General features: G+C 41.9%; 1 protein-coding gene across 2 annotated transcripts; it reads left to right on the forward strand.

Moving 5' to 3' along the window:
* Nucleotides 1–909: 909 nt before the first annotated feature.
* On the forward strand, nt 910–22,547 carry NIPSNAP2 (nipsnap homolog 2). Of its 2 annotated transcripts, none has more exons than XM_021007089.2 (10): nt 910–1,018; nt 4,357–4,496; nt 4,577–4,622; nt 9,381–9,475; nt 9,835–9,905; nt 10,771–10,911; nt 11,857–11,888; nt 14,715–14,809; nt 19,562–19,645; nt 21,316–22,547. In XM_021007089.2, exons 1-10 carry the CDS (start codon nt 954–956, stop codon nt 21,378–21,380), a joined length of 834 nt encoding a protein of 277 aa, XP_020862748.1. In that variant the 5' UTR covers nt 910–953; the 3' UTR covers nt 21,381–22,547. The 2 variants fall into 2 exon arrangements, with proteins under 2 accessions (XP_020862748.1, XP_020862749.1); XM_021007090.2 differs by having other exon boundaries at nt 21,942–22,547.
* The last annotated feature ends 1,918 nt before the right edge of the window (nt 22,548–24,465 follow it).

Here is a 24,465-nt window from a genome sequence, read left to right on the forward strand (position 1 = left end):
TGGAATTTGTTTTCAAGCCAAAGTGCCGAGGGTTGTTTTTAATGATGACTCCTTTTTAGATGAGATGGCCCAGGGAGTCAGGAGAGCTATGCCCCTTACGGATGAGCCCACCTCCCTGGGCTGCAGTGTCCCAGCCAGAAGGTTGTGACATGTTATGACCACGTTATACAACTCTTCAGCAGTGCCCAGTTTCAGAGGTGTTTTACTGTTCTGTTTGTCGCTTGGTCATGGAGTATTGGGACTTCAGCCCTTGAGGGAAAATGATCTATATATTATTTCTCATTTGAACTATGTAACAACAACAATGTATTTTAGGGCAAAGGAACAGACATCTTTTAACTAGTGAGGAAGTCTATGCAAAATCAAAAACTGGAATGATAAAATATCGACTTTGCAAAGAAATGCAAGTGTCCCTTCTAGGTGGACCGATCAGAACACCGGCATGACAGAACTGACGTTTAATCCATGTACGTTGTTAAGTCAGGTTATTTTTTTTTTTTGCCTTGTGCCATCCGTACAGGGAGGTCCCCCTTAAGGAAATTCCCCCTACATCAGACATTTCCCCCCAAAATGTCCCATCTGGGCTGATGTGGACGCTTAGCAGGGCAGGAGCTGAGCCAAGGTCCTCCCGGCCCCCGGGGCTGCACGCCCAAACTCGGCTTCATTGGGAGTCCCCAAGTCTCCAGCAGCGCCTGCCTTACGAGACTGCGCCTGGGAGCCCAGGGGGCCTGCGCGCGCCCCAAGGTCGAGCGTACTGAAAGGCACCCAGGCTGCAGCTGCCCTCGGCTGCCGCGGGGCGGCGCTCCGGGACGCCCCCTGGTGGCGGCGCGACGCAGCGCAGCGCAGGCCGCCTAGCCCGGGCCCGCCCCTTCGGCCTCCGTTGAGCGGCGCTGGCATGGGGGAGGGGGCGGTGGGCCGGGGGGAAGGGGGCCGAGCGGAGGCGCCAGAGCAAGATGGCGGTGCGAGTGCTGAGGTCCCTGGGAGCGGCCGCGCCCCCCCGCCTGCGGCCGGCCCTCAGGTGAGCAGCGCCCGGCGGGCCCGGCCGACCCGGCCGTGACCCTGAACCCCGGCCGGGGCGGGTGAGGCTGCGGGCGTCCTCGGACCGAGCGGCGCCCCCACACACACCTGGCGTCCCCACTGCCCGCCTGCCCCGGCCAGGGTTCAAGGTCACGGCTCGGGGCCCGCAGGGGCCCGAGCGCCCCGCCAGCCCCGGGCGGAAGCCGGGCGGGGACGAAGGGCCCTTCCCCCCGCGGGCCACGCCAAGGGGGAGGGAGGGGACGCGGGGCCGGGGGCCGGCCGTGACCGTGGCCGTGGGAGTGGGCGGCCTGGCCCGACCCCACCGTGAGCCATGACCGAGAAGAAGCCCGTCCGGCTCCATGCCCGCTGACCCCCGCTCTGGCCGCTGTTATCCTCCGGCCGGCAGGCCAGTGTCCGAGGCACTGACACGTCTTCGGACACCCGGGCTCTTGACCGTGACATTGTCCTCCCCGGACCCGGGCTTCAGGCTGTGGCCGCAGGTCCGAACCCCCGAACCCCCTGGCCGCCCTCGCCTCCCTCTGGAGACAGCTGCCTGCCTGTGTGCTCGGTCGGAGGGGGCCCCAAGCGCGGGGGACACGCGGTCCTTGGGTAACTGACGTGGGTGCATTCCGAGTAACTGACCAGAGCAACTTCTCCGGGAGCTCCCCAGTTAGCATCGCGTCTCTCTCCGGGCCTCTGAGAAAGCTGGACCACATTTATTCTGTGTAGATATTGTCCAGTCCCACTCTTTTTCATGCATATGTTATCGCCAGGTTCATTTAGCGCACCCACACACACCACACGGAGCGGGGAGACAATAATAGGAAAATAAACATGGCAGTGAAATAATGCTCTAAGGTCCTTCTTGCAACTACCAAATGTATGCCTCTGCATTCATTTGAATGCTTCTTAATTTCACATCCAGCGCTCCTATCCTGAGATTCATTCTAACCTTTCCCATAAACCGGCAGAGAATGTCTTTATTTTTTAGGGAAATGTTTGACGTTTTGCTCAGACTCTTTGGAAAACTGCCTTCCTCAAAGTGCTTATTATATACAAAGGAATTGCTAAAGAAACGTAAATCAAAAAAAAAATCGTTGAATTTCCGAGAAGGCAAGTGATCTAATTTAAATTCGAAAGGCAGAGAACAGTGTTTACTAGGCTTCAAGATGATCAGTTTTAATTTTTAAATTTCTGATAAAGTTTAATAGATGCTAAGAATAAAAGTTAAAAATTAGACAAAAACCTAAACTTTATTTAAAAAAAAATGTGGTAGAGATTGTGCTCCAGAATATTTGGTTTTGGTTTTTGTGTGTATGCCAGTAGCAGAGATCCTAAATATTTACAAGGTACTCTCTAACATATAATATTAACCTATACAAAATGTAAGTCTTCTGTTTATTGAACAATTTTTGCTGTTTTCAATAGTGTGAGGATTTTAAGAATCATTTTTTCTGCTAGTACCCCAAGTCTATCTTAACAAAATGTTTTAGATATTTTAAAAAGTAGTCTTATCACTGTCTTTATGTTTGCATGTGGTAATATAGCTACATATTTCAAAGTGCTGTCCCATGTGGCTTCAGACAGATTTGAAATTAAAATAAGAGAGCAGATTCTATAGATATGTGTGTGTGCGCGTGCGCGTGTGCGCGCGCCAGCCATTAAGGTCCAAAGCAGCTTTATTTTTTTAAATGACTTTTAAATGGCTCTCTTTTTTAAATGTGATGGAAGACAAATCCAGTAAATTTGTAAAAGCAACAAGTTAATATTAAGAATAAGGAAAACACAGTTTTCATAGTAGTGGATATGTTGAATAAGAACAGATTTGTGTGATTTTATGAGCATGTGTATTTATCTTGTGGAACCGAGAGAAATTTGTATCCTTGAGTGTCTTCTCTGTGTTTCTTTCACCCTGAAGGTCACCTTCCTAATTGCCAGCTACCAGTTATGCTGTCCTGTCCTCCCACACTTTGCTCACAACTGTCAGATTCCTTGGCTATTGTTGGCTATCGAGTATACAAAATAACACTTCATGCTGCTCTGTGACTAAGTCATCATTGTCTTCATTTCCTTTCAATTCAGAAGCCTACATGAGAACCCTACAGCATAGGCCTGGGATACTATGGTGTGCTTTCTTAGGGAAAAACAAAATTCCTCCAGAATTTTTTATTTAGGCACATTTGTTGTGATCTGCAAATTGATAATTACCGTGATGGGGCCATCTGCATGGTAAGAGGTCAGGCAATACTTGTTGAATTAATTTTACTGAGAGATAGTGAAAGAAGTTACAAATAATATATCCAGGAGCAATTCTCAGAATTCATTTGATACTTTTTTTCTGGTGGAGTACGGATCACATTTCCAAGCCTGGGCTGAGAGATTGAACTTGATCTATGGGGCAGTGGAAATCCAAGTTTTCATGTAGGTGGTAGGATCCAGCCCGTGGGAATAGTAATTGATTTGGGCCAAGACAGAGAAGATCCACCAGATTGGTAAAATGGTGGAAGTGGGGTTTGCAGAGAATGTTTGGTGATTGGTACCACTTTGTAAAAATACCTGCCTGGTCTCTGACAGTGCAGTGTGTACTAAAGAGGTATGGCTAGCACTGTATCTGGCACATACTAAGGACTTAGTAGAGATTTACTGGTTGGCTGATTGTTGCAATAGAAATTCATTTAGAAGATGGAACTTATCCAGTCTGTTCTGTGTGTTGATGGTTGTGTCTAGGTTTTAATTAGAGTAGGAAGACTGACAGAAGCATAAAGTCATTTTGGAGGTACTTTTCATTTTCTTCATGCAAATTTTGCTTTGTCAAAGGTTGTTTTAGAAGGAGAAATATATTCCTAGAATTCTGATATAAAAACTTTTATATATGGGTGCTATGATAGGAAACACAGTGTGCTAAAGTCTTTCTCATTCCACTTGGATGTCACTTTTGGGGATAAAATAGTCTGATAAGCTAGTACTCTGCCTCTGCTGATTAGATGAGGTGAGATAATTTGATGAGATGCTTTGAATAACTTTAATAAGCTTTATTAATACTACAATAATTAACGAGATGGTTTGAATAACTCATATATGTAAAGCATTTTAAGCTTTATAAGTTACTTGCTCAGTAAAGGAGGGGTTGCAAGGTTATTCACATTTTACAGATGAGGAAACTGAGGCTGAGGGCAGTTAAGTGATCCTGCTAAGGTTAGATGGTTAGTAAGTATGGGAGATGGACATTTAATGTTCTATTCTGTAAATAATATAGTAGTTTGACCCTACTTAATTAAAACACATGTAAGCCCTTGCAGTTCTCATTCGACCTGTACTGACACATTTGTTCATTCCTAGGGGCCTGACAACTTCTACCACCAGACCTCGTGAAGATAGTTGGTTAAAATCTTTATTTGTTCGGAAAGTTGACCCAAGAAAAGATGCTCATTCCAATCTCCTAGCCAAAAAAGAAACAAGCAGTCTGTACAAACTACAGTGTGAGTGGGGTTTTTTATATGTTAATATTTGAATTTTCTTCCTTTGTTCATAAATTTATTATCGAATTTCCTGATTGCAGTTCACAATGTGAAGCCAGAATGCCTGGAAGCATACAACAAAATTTGGTATGTAGCCCAAATTAACCATGACTTGGGGGAGAGAGTGAATTGTGTTTGTGCCGGCTCCTCTGGAAATCGCTAGAAGGAAAATGAGAGCGTTTCTGTCAAGCTCTATTCTTCTCTTTTTGCACACACCCTTAAACTGAGCCCTATGTGATGAGGTTACTAAAGTGAAAGGGGGGGATAGGTATATGTGCACAGGGAAATCACCTCATATGGTATAAAGTCCTGTACCTTCCTTTAGAATTTATATCTCTTTGGAGAAGTGGGAGAATTGGTCTGATTGACTTTTAATGAATTTTGCATAAAACATATTCATCTTCATGATATACAAGGGCACATGATAAAAGTGATTTTGTAGCTCTCCCCTCTGCCAAGGTTCAAAGAAAGTAAAGGAGTTTTGAAAAGCATGGAAATTTCCAATAGTAAAAACTGTTACTGTTTTTATTAGACGCTATTCAGAGAAATTCAACTATCTTGTTCATCCCTATGTATTTTAAACAAAAGCACTATTCTACAGCACACCGGAGCCATTTACTTCTGTCTTCATTCTCATCCTTTCAGCTGATGGCCCCCCAGACCTGAGCCTCCAGTCTTATCAGACTCTCATGGTCTACCGGACATTTCCACTGAGATGTCTGGTCAATTTCTGAAACTCACCTCTTCTAAATCTGGACAAATTTTCCTGAAGTTTTTCTGGACTAATTTCCTGGGCACATTTTTTCTGAAACTCACTTTGTCGAAAACTAGACTCATTTTCTTTCTCCTGATAGAAGTTTCAGAGAAGCAAACTTGGTCTTGATGTCAGGAAAGTCTACTTAATGGTTTGACCTATCCCAAACTAGAATGGGCAGCCTCAGGATGTAGGTCTGTCCTTTTGGAAGGGTGGTGGTAGAGGTCTTCCAGCTAAGTCAGGATGGCCACTTGTGGGGCAAGTTGTAATGGAGATTCTTTTTCAAGTATGGCTTGGATTAGATGGCTCTTTGGACCTCAGTTTCCTCATCTGTAAAATTAGGTGTTTACACCAAATGGCCTCTGAGGTCCCTTCCAACTCCTGACCCCACAATTCTATTCTCCACTACCCCCATCCCAGTCCAAGTCCCAGTTTTATTAATGGCACCATGGTCCTACCAGTAATTTGAACTCAGAACTTCAGAGTTATCTTTGGGTTAGAATTCTCCTTAATCTTCGGTATCGAGGGAGTCACCAAGGACTAGCTGTCACATCTTTTTTTCTTGATGCCCATGGCAAGAACCATAATCCTTGGCTTCATGCCTCATAACCTTTCTGACTCAGCTGGTCCTTGGCCCAATCCATCTAGCATTTTCTTTTTTGACTAATGTTCCTAACCAATACTAATGTGCAGACTCCAATGTTTGGCATGTAACTTTTCTGGTTAGAAATCTGCAGTGGCTCCTAATGTCCCGCTTCATCAAGGCTGAACTCTTCTGCCTAACTTCTCTAGTCTTTATAATCTGGGTCCACCTTACCTGGCTCATGGACCCCTCTTCCCAAAAATGAAGTCTCCCGTCTAGGCAGGCAGATCTGCATCTTCTTAGGATAAGGAATGCATAACCCCATAAATGTGCTTCTCTCTTCTTTGAGAGCTGTAGCACCTGGCTGATCAGAATGCTCTATGAACACACATATCTTCCCCATAATACACACAGAGTGGTTATGGAGGTTAATGGATTCCTCCTTGTCCAATCTCATTTAGCTTTCTAATGTTGTGTGACACTTTGAAAAGATGAAGTTTCAGAAAACAAACAATTCTCAATCAACTGCACTTGCTCATAAAAATCTTTGGATTTTTCATTTACCAGACACAGGTAGTTGGAAATCTTGATTTTTCTCTTCTCTTTTCACCAAGGGCAAGTCATGTAAAACATCCTCCATATGAGGAGTTCCAAGCCTTTTCTCTCTCACAGACCGCTTGGGCGGTACAATGGACAGAGCCCAGGACTTGGAGGCAGTGGGACCTGAGTTCAGATCCAGCCTTAGACATTCACTAGCTTTGTGACCTTGGGCAAGTCATTTCACCTCTGTCTGCCTCAGTTTCCTCATCTGTAAAATAAGGATAATAATTTAACCTACTTCCTAGTGTTACCATGAGGGTAATATTCTTTAAAGTACTCAATAAACCCCATCTCAGAATCCTGCTCAAAACATGATACATAGGAGAACAAAGGAAACCAGAAGTCAGTGAAATGTTTAAAAAAAAAATGAAGTCATAGAGCCCACCTTCAGGATGCCCGCTTCCATGGTATATGGCATGCAGAAGCTCTGTTTGACTCAGCCTCTGCAGGGACTTGATCAGCTGCGCTTCCTGAGACTTTGGGCTGTATTGTGCATTCTAAGAGCCTGCATTTTAACAAGAGCCAGTGTTGCGGTCATCCCTCACAGTCCTCCTCCAGCCACATTCTGGTCACGCACGCGGAGGTCTGTATTTTCTCTTCCGTGCCTTCTCTAGAGGAAATCTGGCATACAGACTGAACACCAGGGTCAGGCCGCAAGGCTTGCTCTCTCTGTGTTGGTTTGCCCCCGCTCTAGAACGGGTGAAACCTACAAGCCGCGGCAAGCCTCCAATATGACATTACTAGAACGCAGGGAGGGCTCCAGACTTCCGGCCTTGGGAAAGTCTGAGGAGGAGGCAATGGGCTTCCTATGGTCACACAGTGATTATGGGTTTTGTTTTATATTTTATAAGTATGTATAAATTTATATTATTAGACATACTATAATGTATAATACGTTATTATAAATTTGTATATATCAATATTTTATATATGGAGTTTTAAAGTTTACAGTGTACGTTACGAATATTATCTCATTTTATCCTCACAATAACCCTGCAAGGTAGGTGCTAATATTCTCCCTCTGTTATAGAGGAGGAAGCTGAGGCAGAGACAGGTGAGTGACTTTCCCAGGGTCACGCAGCTATAGTATCTGAGGCAAGATTCGAATTCAGATCTCCCTGACTCTGTCCACTGTACCACCCAACTGCCTGTTGAACCCAAGTATTCTGACAGCATTCAGCGCTCTCTTCTTTACATTGTACTGCGTCGCTGCCTCAGCATTGTGTCTGTCTGAGCTCAGATAAATCCCACCCAGGTTAGCTTACAGGAGAGGCTACAGACCTTGGCTGTCCCCCTTCCCTTCCTCTGCAAAAGAGCAGATAGCCCTTCTTTTGGGGTGTTTTTAATGGATTTTGCTAGAAAACATTAGAAGGAAACGTACAGTAGATAATGAGAATTTTTCAAAAGGAAAAAATCATAAAAGCCTTACATGCATACTTACAGGAGAACAAAACCTAATTCTCCCCAAGCTCCTCTTCTTTGAACTGCCTAACCCTCTCCTGCTTCTCAGTCTTATCTTAAAATCAGCCAACCCACTGCTGCCTGGGCTGCACGTTAGACCAGGCTCTTGGTTTCTAGCCAGTGGATTTGATTTGGCAAAGCTTTGGGCTTTCGTAGTCCATCTGGAATCTTCCTCACCAAACCTTTGGTCTGCACTCCCTCCGTCCCTCTTCTGCCCAAACAAATCTTTCACCTGGACTTCAAGCTTTAATGGCTGTCATGATTGCCTTCATCTAGATCCTCTGCCTACAAACCTAGGAGAGTCCTGTGACCTGGACCACGGGGTCCATGATGATTCTTCCTCTCCTAACCCTGGAGGAATGACTTTCTAAATTCATTGTCACAGTTTAGGAAGTACCTTGAACATATTTCAGTACATTGAGCATCTGTGATCTCATTGGTAGAGCATGGAAATCCAGTCACCACCCACTTTTTAGCTGAAGCTTAGAGATTAGTTGATCACCCACAGGCAGGCACACAGCTAGAAAGTGTCAGAGGCAAGAGCAGAGGCCAGACCTTTTTGCCCCCAAAGTCCAACTCTGTCTGTCACGCCAGGCTTCCTCTCACCTAGAACACATGGCAAACACCAAACATCCACATCACTGCTAACAGCAGCAGCAGTAAGGACGTAGGTATGGCGTCCCCAGGTCTCTAGAGATTGGTTCAGCCCCATAGAACTAATCAGACTAATGTCATCAGAATGCACAACACCGATCTTGCCCTGGGATTCAGTGCTCACGGCCTGTCCTGCTGATGTGGTCATTGTACTTAGGGTTCCCCCGTGGTTGAGGCCCTTGTTGCTGTGCGGAGAGAGTGCAGTGGCTCAGAAGGTTCCCAGGTGCCTGCCCTCTCACGGGGGCTGATTCTCTTCCTGCCTCTCGGCTCTTGGCTCTCACTTCCCCTCCCCCGGTTGTCAGGAGCCTCAGAGCTGCTTCCTGCCCCCCCTCAGTTTGGTTATCCACGATTTCTCTCTCCCTTCTTCACTATTCTCTTTAAGTCACATTTCCCGTGGTTCTTGACTGTCTCACCCACACACTTAAGCATTTATAAGCATCAGTGATCACATGATCGTAAATGTTCCCTCTTCTGACCTGTGCAACCCATCATCTTTGGGCCCCCAGCTCTTGTTTTGGTCACAGCTCATGGATGTGAGAAAGACAACTACTCTAGCCTAGTGATGAAGGGTGCCAGACATCCAAGGAAGGTGTGGCTAGATAATGGAAATGATCCAAAAATGCTAATTCTGCTGATAACTCCAACAAAATGTATAAATGTGTTTATGGTGCCTTTAATGAGTTAGCAGGACCCCTAACGCGGGGCCAGACATTACTGAGTTCTCAGTGAAATGTTGCTAGTTGATTGACTAGGCCAATTGAAAACACAGAATTTATATTTCTTCTTTTTTAAGTCAAGAGGTGCTGCCAAAGATTCATGAAGAAAAACACTACCCTTGTACCTTGGTGGGGACTTGGAATACATGGTACGGAGAACAAGATCAGGCTGGTGAGGAATCTTAAGAATAATTCCTAGAACCTAGACTTGATGCTGTTCCTTGTCCCTGAAACCTTCGTTGTAATTGCACAAGTAATTTTCAGACATAATGCTTGGTTGCAGTGAAGACTTTTAAAAATCACCGTATGGACTCGTGGTTCAAGGAAATATACTGTTTCTTCTGGTTTGAAACAATTTTTTATTGCCTTTAAATGTTTAAGTTTATTTTGATCATTTGTATGCCTAGACTGACTTTTGTGCATATTTACAATTTAGTACTGTCAACTTTGTATGTGTAACATATTTTAAAATCAGCTGAGCTATTATCATGAACCTCTAAATGTATATGTATTTTTAAAAATATATTTCAGTCCACCTCTGGAGGTATGAGGGAGGCTACCCAGCCCTCAATGAGGTCATGAGTAAGCTCAGAGAAAATAAGGTATGATTTTTAAAAAATGTTTGCTCATTCTAATTTCAAATGCTACTTGTTAGTCTAGATTAAGTGGCTCTTTTCTCTGCGTCTTCAGCAATTTCTGTTTTTCTGCTAAAAATGGTGTTCTTTGTGAGCTTTGATTTGCAGTTTTTTAAAATAGTGTCTGTATTGACATTAAAATGATTGAGTTCTTAGGGCAAGAGTGAGTTGTATCTTAGAAATTGTAGGTTTCATTTGAAATGTTCATAGTATGTCTGCTTTAGATATCAACAAGCAAAATAATGGCCTTGTGCATTGTTCATGGCATGTTTTTAATCCTGGGCTGGCTTCTTACCCCTCAGCGGGCAGCCCGGCTGCTCCCCCTGAGCCCCAGGTGTAAGCAAACTCATTGGAATACTGCTCTAATGCAGTATTCTCAAGGTATGGGCCAAGGGCTCCTCCGGATTCCCCACAATCCTTTCAGGGGCTCTTCAGGGTCAAAATTTCTCATAGTAATACTAAGAAGTTTTCATTTCCAATGTGGCAAGTATCAATAGATATAAAAAAAAACATGAACAAGCTTTGTTTTAAGAGTGTGCAGGGGTCCTGAGAACGAAAAGGTTGAGAACTGTTGCCCTCATGGGCACATCGTTAGCATGGCAAGCTTTGGATTATGTAGGCACTCTTTCTTGGTGATTCCCCCAAGTGAGCCCTGTTTTATATGGATTGTCACATATTGATAAGTTTATTCTCCTGAAGTTTAGATGTGATTTATTGGGGAAAACTGAACTTGGTGAGTGTAGCCTGGATGGGATGCAAAGAGTTCGAGTTGTTAATGGGTACTTACCTATGCGTCTGATTTTAAAATTTTCATGACAACTTTCTTTCAAAGGAATTTGTGGCCTTCCGTAAGGAAAGGGGCAACATGCTGCTTTCTCGAAAGAACCAGCTGCTGTTGGAGTTCAGTTTCTGGAATGAACCTGTCCCCAGACCAGGGCCTAATATATATGAACTCAGGTCTTACCAACTTAGAGTAAGTACGAAAATGAGTGACACTCCACTGCTCAGTTCTCCTTGGAAAGCACCGCAGGGTCTTCTGACAGTGACACGAGCCAGAGGTGGGGAGGGGAGGGAAGCCACAGAGGCATGTGGGCGTCCGAACCTGCCCAGACTTGCTGCCTCGGCCTCTTGAGCGATCCTGGCTGGACTTCTCCTTTTGGTTCCTCTGTCCCCCCATCACTCCTCTCTCTTAGTCTTCCTGTCCGTATTTTAACTTAATGTCCATTCTTTGGCGTGTCTCTTGATAGCATTTCTGAGCTATTCAAGCGGAAAGGCCTAAAACAGGGAGCTCATTTGAAATCACTTTTTATAGCACTTATTCCAGTGAGATGAGAGGATCTAATAAAGATCAGATGGCCAATTTATAGTAGCTTCAGTGTGAACGTACTGAAACGCCATCACATTGGGAAGGAGGTTTTCCCAAATGTCGCCATGCCAAGGCCTAAAGAAAACTCAACTATAGATCACATGGATTACTACTGTTTGTGACTGTATCAATTGGATCATGGTCTCAAATAATACTTCTTCTTACTAGAAACCTAGAGCACATTCCTAGTCTTTTTTCCCAAAATATGAAAAAAAAATAGAATTTCTTGTTGAATTTGTAATAGTCTTATTTTGTGTCTATGAAGAGGCTAAAGATACAACAGAAGTGGAACACGTCTGTGTGTGTAAAAACGGATATTTGCTTAAAGCAAATATCCTGAAGTTTTTACTCTCCATACATTTTTGCCTTGAATTAAGCCACAGATGGCCGTTCTAAGTAGAGGAAATGTGAATAAAGTGGATAATAGTTATTAGAAATCAAGTTTGTCTTTTTTAAAGAGAGCTCTGAACAAGTTGGCTTCACTGTATTCTTCAATGCAATGCTTCCTCAGTCTAAGATCCAACATTCCAAAAACAAAATGTTTTCTTTCAGCCAGGAACAATGATCGAATGGGGCAACTATTGGTAAGTTGACGGCAGCATGGTGAGTTTCTCAGTCTTACTAATGGATTGTGTTGGGCCATCCTTTCATCTCTCTGTGTCAGGGTTTGGCACTAGTTTTAGGAATTCTTTTTGCATTTTCACAGACCTCATCTTTCCTAAAATATTGCTTTCACTCACAAATATATTTTCTCACTCATGTGGCTACTACCCTTGTTTGTCTTTTTTAGATTGAGTAGCAAAGAACCAACTTCTTTACCAAGTTAGGTGGTGGTATACCTCAGCAGACAAGAATATAATTCAAAGTTTTGCTGACCAAAATTATCTACCAAAAACAAGGTGAAGTTCCCTTCAAGGGAAATATAAGGTACAATATTTAAGGATTAAGCAAAATTAATTTCAGTAGATTCAAGATGAGAAACGACTGGCTAGACACAAGTAGGACTGTAAAAGACCTTTAGATAAGAGTGGGCCAGGAGCTAAATGTCTGTGGCAAGAACAGTGCCATCATGCTGACATGATAATGGAAATATGACATGCGAGAGTTGGTAGGGATTCTTTTTACTATATTGGAAGGCTTTCATTGTAGAGTGTGAGGCTCAGATTTGGTGTGGACATTCTAAGAGGGATGCAGAGAACTGAGCAGATAGAAAAAACGAGCAACAAAAGTGAACGAGGAGTGGTAGTCAAGACTTGAGAAAAGATGAAGGGAATTGAATGTATGTAAATGAAAGAATGATCTCTTAAGTCTTCAGATCTATGGCGGGTTATGACCTTTGCCTCACTTTGTAGAATTAAATGTGTCAGTAGAAAAAAAAGAGGCGAGTCAAATCCTGTTTTCCCATTACCTTCATTGTGACTTTATGAGTAAATGACATCTCCATTTCCATATTATCTTCAGTTGGCAGGAACTTCTCACTCTTCCTTCTTCTCTCTAGTAAAGTAGTGGACAAACAAAGTTACAAGTATATAAATGGCACTGGCCATTTAAAGCACACTTAGTGTGAATCTTTTTACAATGTAAATAATCCTCCTCTACTGTATCTGCTTTTACATGTTGGATTTTCATGCTTTCAATTTTTTTTTTTAACATGGAATCAACCGTATAAGAAAGCCCTGACTAACATTTTTGAGGCTAGGACAGAGACAGAAAATTATATTAAAATTGCTGGGGGAGATCTAGGTTTAGAAATAAAGAAGAACTCCAGTGATGGGATGATTAAATGCTATTGCTACCTTGAAGAAAGGTTATGGAATTTTCATCTCTGAGGATCTTTCAGAAAGATCACCTATTTTTATCTAATTCAAGGGTAATATTCTTGCTTGGAGATAGGAAACCAACTAATCACTTTACATTACTGCTAGTCATTGGTTCTAGCAACATTCAATGTAAAATTTCTGATATTTTCCAGGCCAGTTGTTTTCTGAATCTTTAGGCTGTAAAGAATTTTTAGGGTAGAAAATGGTTGGAGAAGTGTCAATTACAAAGGTATTTCACCCAAAATAGTTTTCAAGAGCCATGAAAGCGTAGTTGCTAATTTAACTCAAGATTATTCCTTATTCCCTGTCTTTCGGAAGTAAACATCAGTTTAGTTCCATTTACTTTGGCCTAAGGATTGTGAGTATGTGCATATGAATGTCTGCCTTTATAAAAAAAAGTTTTTTTAATTTGGAAATGCTGTTTCCATAAGTTAGCTGCCAATATGTTAACTTGGTCTCCTACAGACTCTGCTGTGAATTGTACCTATAATTCAGCTCACTTAATCTTTTATAAACTCCACCACATTGGTTTCTAGTGACTCTTTAAATTGATCCGCCAAAGGCTAAATAATGCGAGTCATAATATTTGATTTGTCGACTAGGAACACGTATGCATAGAAGTTACTCAGTTGGCTTTTGTATTCTGGTGTTTTGCTAACAAATATGATTATTTGGTCAATCTTAGAACAGATTCAGTTACTAAATAAATTTTATAAATTGCTAATTTAAGACTGTTAATATAGAAGCCAGATATATATATATGGGAAATGGTTTTTTTTCCCTCCAGCTCCAATATCTTAGCAATAAGAGTTTTCTTTCCAAAAGCAAATGTACTTTAAGAGCTCGTTCGGCATTTGATTTCTCTCTTAACAAATAGGTTTAAGGTGGTGACTCCTTCAGTATGCCCTTCTCCATTTTGTCAGGCTCAGCCGAGTGTAAGTTTTCTTCACTTACCTTAAATGAATTAGAAGAATTTAAAACTAAATAAGAATGAATGTTTGTCACTTAAAATGAAAGATAGAAGGCACTCTGCATGTTAAAATAATTTGTTTAATTTCATTAATTTGCTGATCAGAATTACTGCTTTTAATTGACAGAAAATTGATCCCTGAAAAATTCTAAATTTAAGGGTAGTTGTAATACTCTTCTGAAAAACTGATTTGGGAGAGAGAAGGACATGTATGTTAAGAACATTCTCTTTTCTTAGGAACTCAAAGCCTATCATATAAGAGAGCAATTATATATTTTGACAGGTAATAGTCACATGTTTCATAGCACTTAGAAATAAGTCTTAGGTTACTAAAGCTCATCGGAAAATTCTTAAACTCAGTTGTCCTGCCAGTGCAGGTGACAGCAGTAGGTATGGCAGTGCTGTTTACAAGAGACAACAGTGTCTAGGAAAGTGACCATTTGCAGGCTAGAGAAGGTAAATCTTACTATTTTACCACCACTGTAATATTTGTTGCCATGTGGGGATTGGTAGTGTTTAGCCCTGCTTGTAATATAATTGTCATGTGATTTGGAGGACATTCCATCTACTTCCCCTTTTTCACATGTAATCTAGTGAATGGAAATTATTTTCTCTTTTAGGGCTCGTGCAATTCGTTTTAGGCAGGACAATGATGAAGCAGTTGGAGGGTTTTTCTCTCAGATTGGGCAGTTATATATGGTACATCATCTTTGGGGTAAGAATCTTTTTCTTCTTCTCTTACTAGACCCAGATTCACTGGGATGCATGGTATGGGTACATTCCCACATGAGCATGATGGTACATGGGGGATATAATAAAGGGAAGCCTTTGCTGCCCCTTCTCCTTCAGCCAATCTACTTATAACGGATGGGAGTCAAGATCAAGAGGACCCAGAGATACGAAGTTAACAGTAAAGGGCTGTTTGGGTCAATAGGCAGAAGCCCCACCAGTTAAACAGGCACCATGATTGATTGGCAGCCAAAGGGAGTGAACAAAGCAGGGAAAACTGTAAGAGGTGGTAGAGATGGAGAAAGCACATGGGTGGAGAGAGAATGAAGGCCATTAAAATGGCAGCATATTTAAGAGAGGGTGATGATGGAAAAGGGGGAAGAAGATGCAGGATGTGAAACAGAAGCACATCTGACTCAGTTAACCAACAAATGAAGCTATTTTAAGGAGCCCATCCCTGGACCTGGCCAATTGACCAAAACGTTAAAGTATGTTGGTTAGTGAACTAAATGATGCACACCATGCTACCCCAAAACCCTCAGCAAACGCTGTGCTGGAATGACAGCGGAGATTTCCAGACAGCTGAAAGTTAACCCTTTGCACTGAGAATGTTTAAAAATGTACTTTATGGGGGCAGCTAGGTGGCGCAGTGGATAGAGCACTGGCCCTGAAGTCAGGAGGACCTGAGTTCAGATTTGGCCTCAGACCAAACACTTGGCACTTACTAGTTGTGTGACCATGGGCAAGTCACTTAACCCCAGTTGCCTTAAAAAAAAATGTACTTTATACTTCCTTGCTTTATTAACAGAGTTGACTTAGAGTTTAACATTTTTTTTTTGGTGAGACAATTGAGGTTAAGTGATTTGCCCAGGGTCACACAGCTAGTTAAGTATCAAGTTTCTGAGACCAGATTTGAACTCAGGTCCTCCTGACTCCAGGGCCAGTTCTCTGTCCACTGCGCTACCTAGCTGCCCTGAGTTTAACTTTTTCTTAATAATTCTAGGACATTATGAGCTTTACTGCATTTGATACACTGAGGATGCAATGTAGCAGACATGCAGCATAGGCAGGGAAGGAATACTGACCCCATCTATGGTCTCAGAGTCTGCTTTCACAGCTACAGGTTGAATTTGTTATATACTTTTAAAAAGAAAGGCAAGTTATACGTGGCAGAAACTTGCGATTTCACGTAAGGTCACCTGCTTTTGCTCTTCTCCTGTATATATGGAAATGCCCATTTTGTTTGGTGTTTGTTGAGTTCTGAATAAAAATAAATTAATGTTTTAAAAAATCTTGCTTCATGAAAAAAATCCCTAAATATTAGCTTATATTTTGCTCCTTTTCCCCCTTCTCATAAAAGTTGAGTGGAACATGTACAGAAGTGTGACCACTCAGGCAGCAAAATATGGAGAACTACATTTCTGCAAAATTAAGTAATAAATCCAAGGCTAATGTGACCTTGTTCCAAATGGCTTTATCGATGTACAGAAAGTCTTCCCTGCTTCCATTATGGTCTTTTGACCCATCAGTGCTGTTTCAAACACCATCTGTAATTTCTCCATCATTAACTTAAAAGACTCCACCTATGTCAGTGGGCTTGTGCTCATCTTCTCCTACTAAGTTTGTTGTTTGGCATGAAAGAGGGGCATCTGTCAGCATGACAAGGATTGGTGCCAGGGCATCTGGAGCAGGACTGACAAATTCATTGTCAGAAGATAACACTTTACTGATGGATCAGCTGAGCACATTCTTCTCAAACTCCTCCTTAGTATTTGGCTTTTACAAGAATTCCAAGTACAATCAGTTTTAAAAGTGCATCATGAGGGCTATAATAGCTGAAAGGCTTTTGAAATATGTTCATAATGGATCATTTTATCATGAAATCTCTCTTGAATATCATTTCCTATTCTCACTGGTTTTATCAGTGAAGTAACATCAGGTGGAGGGAAGATGGTGAGACATGTGTCCCAACGCTAACCCTTCTTCCTCCAAGAGAACCATAGTTGTTAAGCAGTCAGATAGCCTTGTTATTCTCAAATCAGCCTATAGTTCTGAAATAATCTTTTGCTGAAAGTACAGAAAGATAATAGCATTAGTTCAAAAAATAGTCTCTGTCTGCTCATGTTTCACCTTGTCCTCTATTAAGCAATAGGTAAGTAAATGTGTGACATCTTGAAAGCTCTAGAGTGATGAAATTTGCCAATTGTGAGGGGTTTTCTATTATAGAAACCTGCAGAGGTAACACATGAAAGAATAGTTTATCTGACTTTATTTTGCTTAAAACCTGAGGGGCCTTAAGCTCCATAGCATGGGCCTTCCCCGGTACAAGTTGACAGTTCCTGGAAATCCTCCGTGGATCTGTTGGTTATGTTATCCATAATGTGCCTGCTTTCATTGCTGTAGATCCGCGCCTTCTCATCTTGTAAACTCTTGTCCCTCAGCTCCCATAATTCCTTCATGAAAGTTGACCCAGTACACTGGAGGCCTCCCTCTAGTTCTTATAACATCCCATGGGGACCAATGCTGGTTCTGACCATTCATTGGTTATCAGGTTAATTAGTAAGTATTGCCAAAGTAAGCAGGTTTCAGAAACATGAGAAGATTGTTCAGGGGATGGGGTGCCCAGTAATGAATTGTCCCTCAAAGTCACAACATTCTTCTGCACTGTCTTGATCTGCTGTTTTGCACCTGCTGTGTTACAGTCTTGTACATTATCTCAGCCATGACTAAAGTTCCCCTTGGAGGATTATGTGCTGCTTGGTCCATTGCCTTTGCTGATAAAAAAAAAAAATCTGCCTTTTCAAGGAGCATTGCCTGGAGGCCTTCAGGGAGAGCCTTCCGGCCAAACAATAGCATCTCTGATTGAGGTGATTACATCGCGTGGGACTGATTCATAACTGGATGAGTCAATATCTGCAAAGAATTTCACTTCCCCTCCTGTCTTTTGGGGGCATGGCCTTTCCTTGTCAGGTCTGCTTTTGGAATGCGACTTCTTGAAGGCAGAGACGTATTCTTGCCTTTCTCTGAATCCCCACTGCTTAGCATAGCGCCTGGCATGTGGTGGGCACCTAATAAATGCTTCTTGATTGATCGATCGATTGGGTGAAAATTGGAATCTGTGCCTCCCATGCTGCCCCAGTGTTTGGTGCTAGGGCTTGCCTTCTCTGAGGCGCCAGTGGCCAAAGTCAGGCAGCACAGTGAGCAGTGTAGATGTGGGCCATGTCTTTGAGGCTGTCGTCGTACAGAACAGAACAGGTGGCTGTATTCTCGCCTGTCCCAAGCAGATGTGGCCTGTGCCTTCCGAGGGCTTTTGAGCTACAAAGAACCAATTGCCCCGCTTTCCTAGACCCTCTCCTTTCCTAGCTTTCTTCTTTTCCTGCTCTTAGTGGCTGCTTACTTGGCACCACCAGTAACCACTTGTTAGGATTGCCACCACCTCTGACCACTGCTGCTCTCCTCTTTTTTCTCGTTTCTTTTCCATCTCTTCTTCCACTCTTCCTGGTTTTTCCAGAAAGGACTGGCCATTATAGATACCATCAGACAAGCAGGGCATTTCTCTCTTCACCTGTGGAAACCAATCAATCACAATGTGTCCAACATAACCTTTGGGCTTAAGGCCTTTAGCAGATCCAGACATAGTTAGAACTGGAAGGGACCTTAGAGACAATCCAATTCGATCCCCTTTTTACAGATGGAGAAACTGAGGCCTCAGAAACATGAGGCAGTTCGCCGTTGAAGGTCACAAATCTAATCGACGATAGAGCTGGAACAGTTATTCTTGCCGGCGCTGGGGAACTTATTCACCCTCATCAACCTCTGTTTTAGGGGGAGAGGAAAGCCGTGGGTTCAGAGCCGTTCCAGGAGCGTAGAAGAGCAGGAAGGCTGGTCTAGAGGTGGCCTGAGTTTGTGCAAATAAGTTATGTGTTGGCATTGCCCATTTTGCCATTGAATTTTATAATGATCAGATCCTGTTTTCTGATGACATTCTTTCTCCTTTCAGTGATGTTTAAAGTACGATATCCATGTCCTCTCTTGCTTTACCTTATTTATTGATGATTTTTAAATTCTTTTTAAAGTCAAATCAACAAACATGTGCCATGCACTGAGCTAATCGATTGCGTTACCAGAGAAAGGCAAAAATGGTCCCATCCCCCGAGGAGCTCCATCTCACACGTGGAAGAAGTGAACTTGGCGTTCAGACCACCTCTTTCCCTTGGGAGAACAGGGCATTATAATCTGCTAACCAATTGTTCAGTTTCTAATAGAACTATGGTTCTGTTTTACCATGTTATCCCATAGCTGTCCTTATAAATAATGATAGTCCATATCTCTGAAAACTATTTCCAAAATAACTCTAGTTCTATTGCAGTATAACCACTCTGCACATGAAGCTTTTGAAGGTGGCCTCCTCTCTATTAGATATAAACTCCTGGAGGTCAGTGACAATGATGCTGCATTCATCCTTGTATCTCCCACAATGCCTTGCAGTGAGAACAACAGGCACATTGCCACACACCATAAGACAATGAGTACTGCTGGGTGAGCAAAACTATGAAGGAATGGCGCAGACTCTCACTATTGGGCACTGCATTTAAACCGAATTCCCCAGCTCTCCCTTAATCTTGTTGTCACTTAACAAAAGCAGCAAACAAGTTGAAATAAATTCTCAAGGACGTGGTGAGGAAATATAGGGCATTTCTGTGGTTTTAAAGCTGGCTTCCGTGTCTTTCTTTTCAAGCTTACAAAGATCTGCAGTCCAGGGAAGACACCCGGAATGCAGCGTGGCATAAACACGGCTGGGAAGAGCTGGTGTATTATACAGGTAAAAGCTTCCCTCGTGCTGCATGTTTGACTGGGCCTCATGCAGCGGCAGCATTGGTTCAAAGGCATTCTTTCAAAAATCTGAATTGGCCGATAGTTTTACAGCTGGCTAAGGCATGTCAATTTCTTATCTTGTGATGTCTTCTCTGAAAAGGCAGATGATTAAAGCACCTACTTCCTGATTGTACTTTGTCCACCTTTAGAACATGCCTCATCGTCATGCCAATTGAAAAACATATTTTGAAAATTTTAAACTTAATTAGGGTAATCATTCAATGAAAAGATTGCCTGCATACAGTATTCACTTGTTTTTAAGAGAAAACAGCTTAAATAAATGTAATGCAAGTGGATAAGATGCCAGACTCTCTTGGACAATTATTATTAGGAATAATTATCTAATAACATTATAGAAGGTTGTACAACATTGCTAACCTAGAGCTTGTATGTGCAGATTTTTCACCATTAAGAAAATAAAAGAGGGGCAGCTAGGTGGTGCAGTGGATAGAGCACCGGCCCTAAAGTCAGGAGGACCTGAGTTCAAATCTGGCCTCGGACTAAACACTTGACACTTACTAGCTGTGTGACCCTGGGCAAGTCACTTAACCCCAATTGCCTACCAAAAAAATAAAATAAAATAAAAGAGAGAGCCCTTCTAGCCATCTTGTATTTCCTAGGAGGAGAAGAGCAAATGGGGCCATTACTGGATATTTTTAGTGAAAGCTAAATACGTTGCTCATAATTAGATGTAAGTTCGCTTGTTTTTCCCTTCTTATCTTCTTTACAGTTTAGGACAATGAAGTAAATTTTGGTAATTATGAAACCCATGTGTACAGAATGTTTGTTCTTGTCTCCATGGCGCAACACCATACAAATATAACTGCAAATGTCCCCTGGGGTTGCTTTGTCATTTTATATAATGTCACCTTAGTTTGGAGAAGAGTTTGACGACAAAGCTCTCCCCACTTCCCCCCACCACCACCTAACTGTGGTGGCTCTTATTTCCTGTACATGAATGTGGAGCCTCAACCAGGAGCTCCTTTGGTAGACACTTGTAGGACACTCAGATCCATCCTTGGCAGGAGGGCTGGCTCCAGACTGACTAGAGAACTTGCCTCTGACACTTCCTACCTGGGTGACCTTGGACAAGTCTTTGAATCTCCCTGAGCCTCAGTTTCCTCCTCTATAAAACGGGGTGTACACAGTGGCTCCTGAGGCCTTTTTCAGCTCCAGACTCCTAATCCTAGGCAATCATTCTGGCAGACTGCAACATTCCTTCCTGTTTCGAGACAATGAAATAATAACGTTAGCTAGCAAGCGTACGGAGCTTTAATGTTGACAGAGCGCTTGACATGTGTTAACTCATCTGATCCTAACAGCAGCCTGGGGAGGTAGGTACTTTTATTCTCTCCATTTTACAGATGAGGAAGCTGAGGCAGGCAGAGGTAAAGTGACTCCACCAAGATCACACAACTAATGTCTGAGGCCAGATCCCAGCTCAGGTCCTTCTGACCCTACCCATTATGCCACCTAGAACATTCTGGATGGTATTATTTGTTTATTTGTACATAAAACTCCATGTTATAATATATTTGAGATATGGCAAAGCATGGCTGGGAAGAATGAGCCCGCTATACCACTAAGATCAACACTGCATCTCTGCCTTCTTTTCAGTGCCCCTAATTCAGGAAATGGAGTCGAGAATCATGATACCCCTGAAGATCTCACCCCTCAAGTAAAGTTGGAATGAATTGTCATGTGCCTACATAGGTTTAAGTGACAAGTATTTGTCTTAAACTAATTTTATGGTATACATTGTATATCATGGTGAGAAAGAAACATTGAAATATAAAACTGCTGTATGTGGCTTATTAGAGAGACCTCTTTTCTTTAGACTCTAAATGTTCGTATAAAAGTTAATTACAAAAGAAAAAAGAAAATTGACTCATTCTAACAGTGCTCAGTGGTCTTTGGTGAAATATCACTGTTTTGATCTGGTACCTTACTCAAGCCCAGTGAAGAAAAGAGGACACAGACTACAATTTGAATCATTTCCTAATAGGAACTCAATCGTGAAACCAATGTATTAATATTTGTGTATGATAAGCAATTCTACTGGAGAGTTACAGGGTTCAGATTAATTTCCTTCCTGCTTCAGGAAGAGCTCTGGACTCTGGTCATTCTCTCCTAATTCTAGTATGGTTACTCCAGCAGTTTTTCTGATTATTGATCTAGGAACAAACCATGAACGTGTGTACCCAACATTTGAAAATGTTCTATGTATGCTCCTCTGTAATCAGTTGTGAATCCCAGGAGACTGTGACGCGGCCGGTCTGGTAGCGGCTGATGTGTACGCCTGAGCAAGAATCCAGTTTTGATAAAGCGTTACAATGATGTCTGTATGGGAAAGAAAAAAATCACTGCATTGAACCTGTTCTTTGGACTGCATGATCTCTAGTTTTGAAATAAACACCTTGAAGAGCACTGATTTTTTTTAAAAAATATTTTTCTATAATGAAACACATAGCACTAGGAAAAGAGGTTTTATTTTATAAGCAATCACATGTGACCTCAGATGCATTTTCTGAGTCAATATTTTAATAAACATACAGCAGATCTTTCTGAGGCCATGTGAAAGTGGTGCATGTTGAGATGTTAAGGTTGACATACAGCGGGGTACTCTGTCCAGTTCTGTACGATTTCATTTTTAAATGTAGTGTACCAATTTTGTTCGTGTCTGTAATAACATGGAAGTCCTATTGAAATGAACATTTTGTCTGACCCAAAGTTCAAAAATTGCTGTGTGAGATATACTGTATATGAATCTCTTCCCTGATGTCTAACTTGTACGTGTCAAGGCTTTTCTGCAAAAGCATATAAAGTCAATAAAATCCTTTTAATTTTCACATGTTGCTGGCATCCTTATTGCAGCCCTTTTGTATGTTTGTATAGTGTCGAATGATTCTCTTCACCCAATGAGCCTCAGGCATGTGTAATAAAAGCACTGGGTAGGTCCCTTCCCAGTATCTCGTTTTGGGGTTTTAATGGCACTAGAGCAGTGGTGGGGAACCTACACTAAATAATATCAACTTCTCTTAGCTTCACAGGAAACAAAAGAGGGTAACGGTGGTGTTCTCTAACGTTTCTGCCATGTAGACACTAGTCTTTCCTGAATGAAATCTTATATAAAAAAGGTTTTGTTATTCTGAATTCAACAAACACTAACAAACATGAACATTTGCATGCAAAAAGAAGAAAATCAGAAAAAAAGATATGTGAAATCACAGATCTCACCACACACAGCCTATTGTTGTTTTTAAAGAACATACTTAGTTCAGCATGTTAGTTCCAAAGCTCTCTCACTCGCTCGGTTATGTGGCCTCTGAACCTCCTAATCTCCGTGACCCATTTTCAAAAATCTTCACTGACGCTATTTGCTGTCTTTTTGCCGTTGTTATCACAATTCAGTATCTTTTTCTCCTTCCCTCCCCCCCAAAAAATCTGCTCTGCTCTTGTAGCACATTAGCGTAGTCAGGCAATACATTGGCAATATCTGAAAATATATGTCTTATTCTTCACCTTGAGTTCAACACCTTCCTGTCAAGAGGTGGGAAGCGCAGTGTTTGATCATTACATTGACGTGTCCTTGCATCGATTAGAGTTCTTAAGCCTTTCAAAGTTGTTTTTCTTTCGTGTTGTAGTTGAATTCTTTGAATCTCCTTTTTTGCCATTCCTTACAGTACAGTCATAAGCAGCCAGGTGACACAGTGGATAGAGTGCTGGGCCGGGAGTCAGGAAGACTCATCTTCCTGATTTCGAATGCGGCCTAAGGCACTTACTAGCTGTATGACCCTGGGCAAGTCACTTAAACCTGTATGCCTCCGTTGCCTCAGATCCATAAATGAGCTGGAGAAGGAAATGGCACACCACTCCAGTACCTTTGCCAAGAAAACCCCAAATGGGGCCATGGAGAGTTGGACACAACTGAACAGCAGTGCTGCAGTAACATCACATTAGATTCATGTCCCATAATTTGTTCAGTCATCCCCCCAAGTGGTTGGCACTCTCTTAGTTTCCAGTCCTTTCCTACAACAAAAATTGCTATCATGAATATTTTTGTACGTGTAGGTCTCTTCCCTCTTGTTTTTAACTCTCTAAGGCATAAATTCTGGCACTGATATTGTTGGATCAAAAGATATGTACAGTTTAGTGACTTTTTGAGCACAGTTCCAAATTGCTTTCCAGAGTGGTTGGACCTTGGTTCTAATTCTTCTTTATGTCATGACTAATGTGAAACTAAGTTTAATAAAAATGTATACGTATAGCCTACATCAGATTGCACGCCATCTTGGGAAGGGGGGAGGAGAAGGAGAAGGAGAAAATTTAGGACTCAAAATCTTATAGAAGTGAATGTGGGAAACTAAAAATAAATAAAAAAGAAATAGTAAAAAATAAAAATTAATAATTTTTTTAAAAAAGGAATGGTTGGACCAACTACACTTCCACCAACAACCATGACCGTGCCTATCCTCCTGCAGCCCCTCCAACAATTATTATTTTCCTTTTTTGTTATCTTTTAACAATCTGATGGATGTAAAAGTGAAACCTCAGAGTTGTCATACTTTGTATTTCTCCTATTGTTAGTGACTTAGGGCATACATTTTTCATATGATTGTTGATAACATTCTTTTTGAGAAATGCCTCTTTCTATCCTTTGACCACTTATCTTTTGGGAATTGACTCTTGTTCTTATATTTTTAAGTCAACTCTATATATCTTGTTCGTCAGACTTTTATCAGACAAATTTACTGCATAGACTTTCTC

The sequence above is a fragment of the Phascolarctos cinereus genome, unplaced genomic scaffold (assembly GCF_003287225.1).
Source record: "Phascolarctos cinereus isolate Bilbo 61053 unplaced genomic scaffold, phaCin_HiC Scaffold_5;HRSCAF=322, whole genome shotgun sequence".
Lineage (NCBI taxonomy): Eukaryota > Metazoa > Chordata > Mammalia > Diprotodontia > Phascolarctidae > Phascolarctos > Phascolarctos cinereus.

What these genes read in the sequence shown, in the direction of transcription:
- NIPSNAP2 (XM_021007089.2), top strand. Translation starts at nt 954, where the DNA reads ATGGCGGTGCGAGTGCTGAGGTCCCTGGGAGCGGCCGCGCCCCCCCGC. An exon ending in CGCCTGCGGCCGGCCCTCAG is followed by an intron (nt 1,019 to 4,356) that starts GTGAGCAGCGCC and finishes GTTCATTCCTAG; the next exon opens with GGGCCTGACAACTTCTACCA. An exon ending in CGGAGAACAAGATCAGGCTG is followed by an intron (nt 9,476 to 9,834) that starts GTGAGGAATCTT and finishes AATATATTTCAG; the next exon opens with TCCACCTCTGGAGGTATGAG.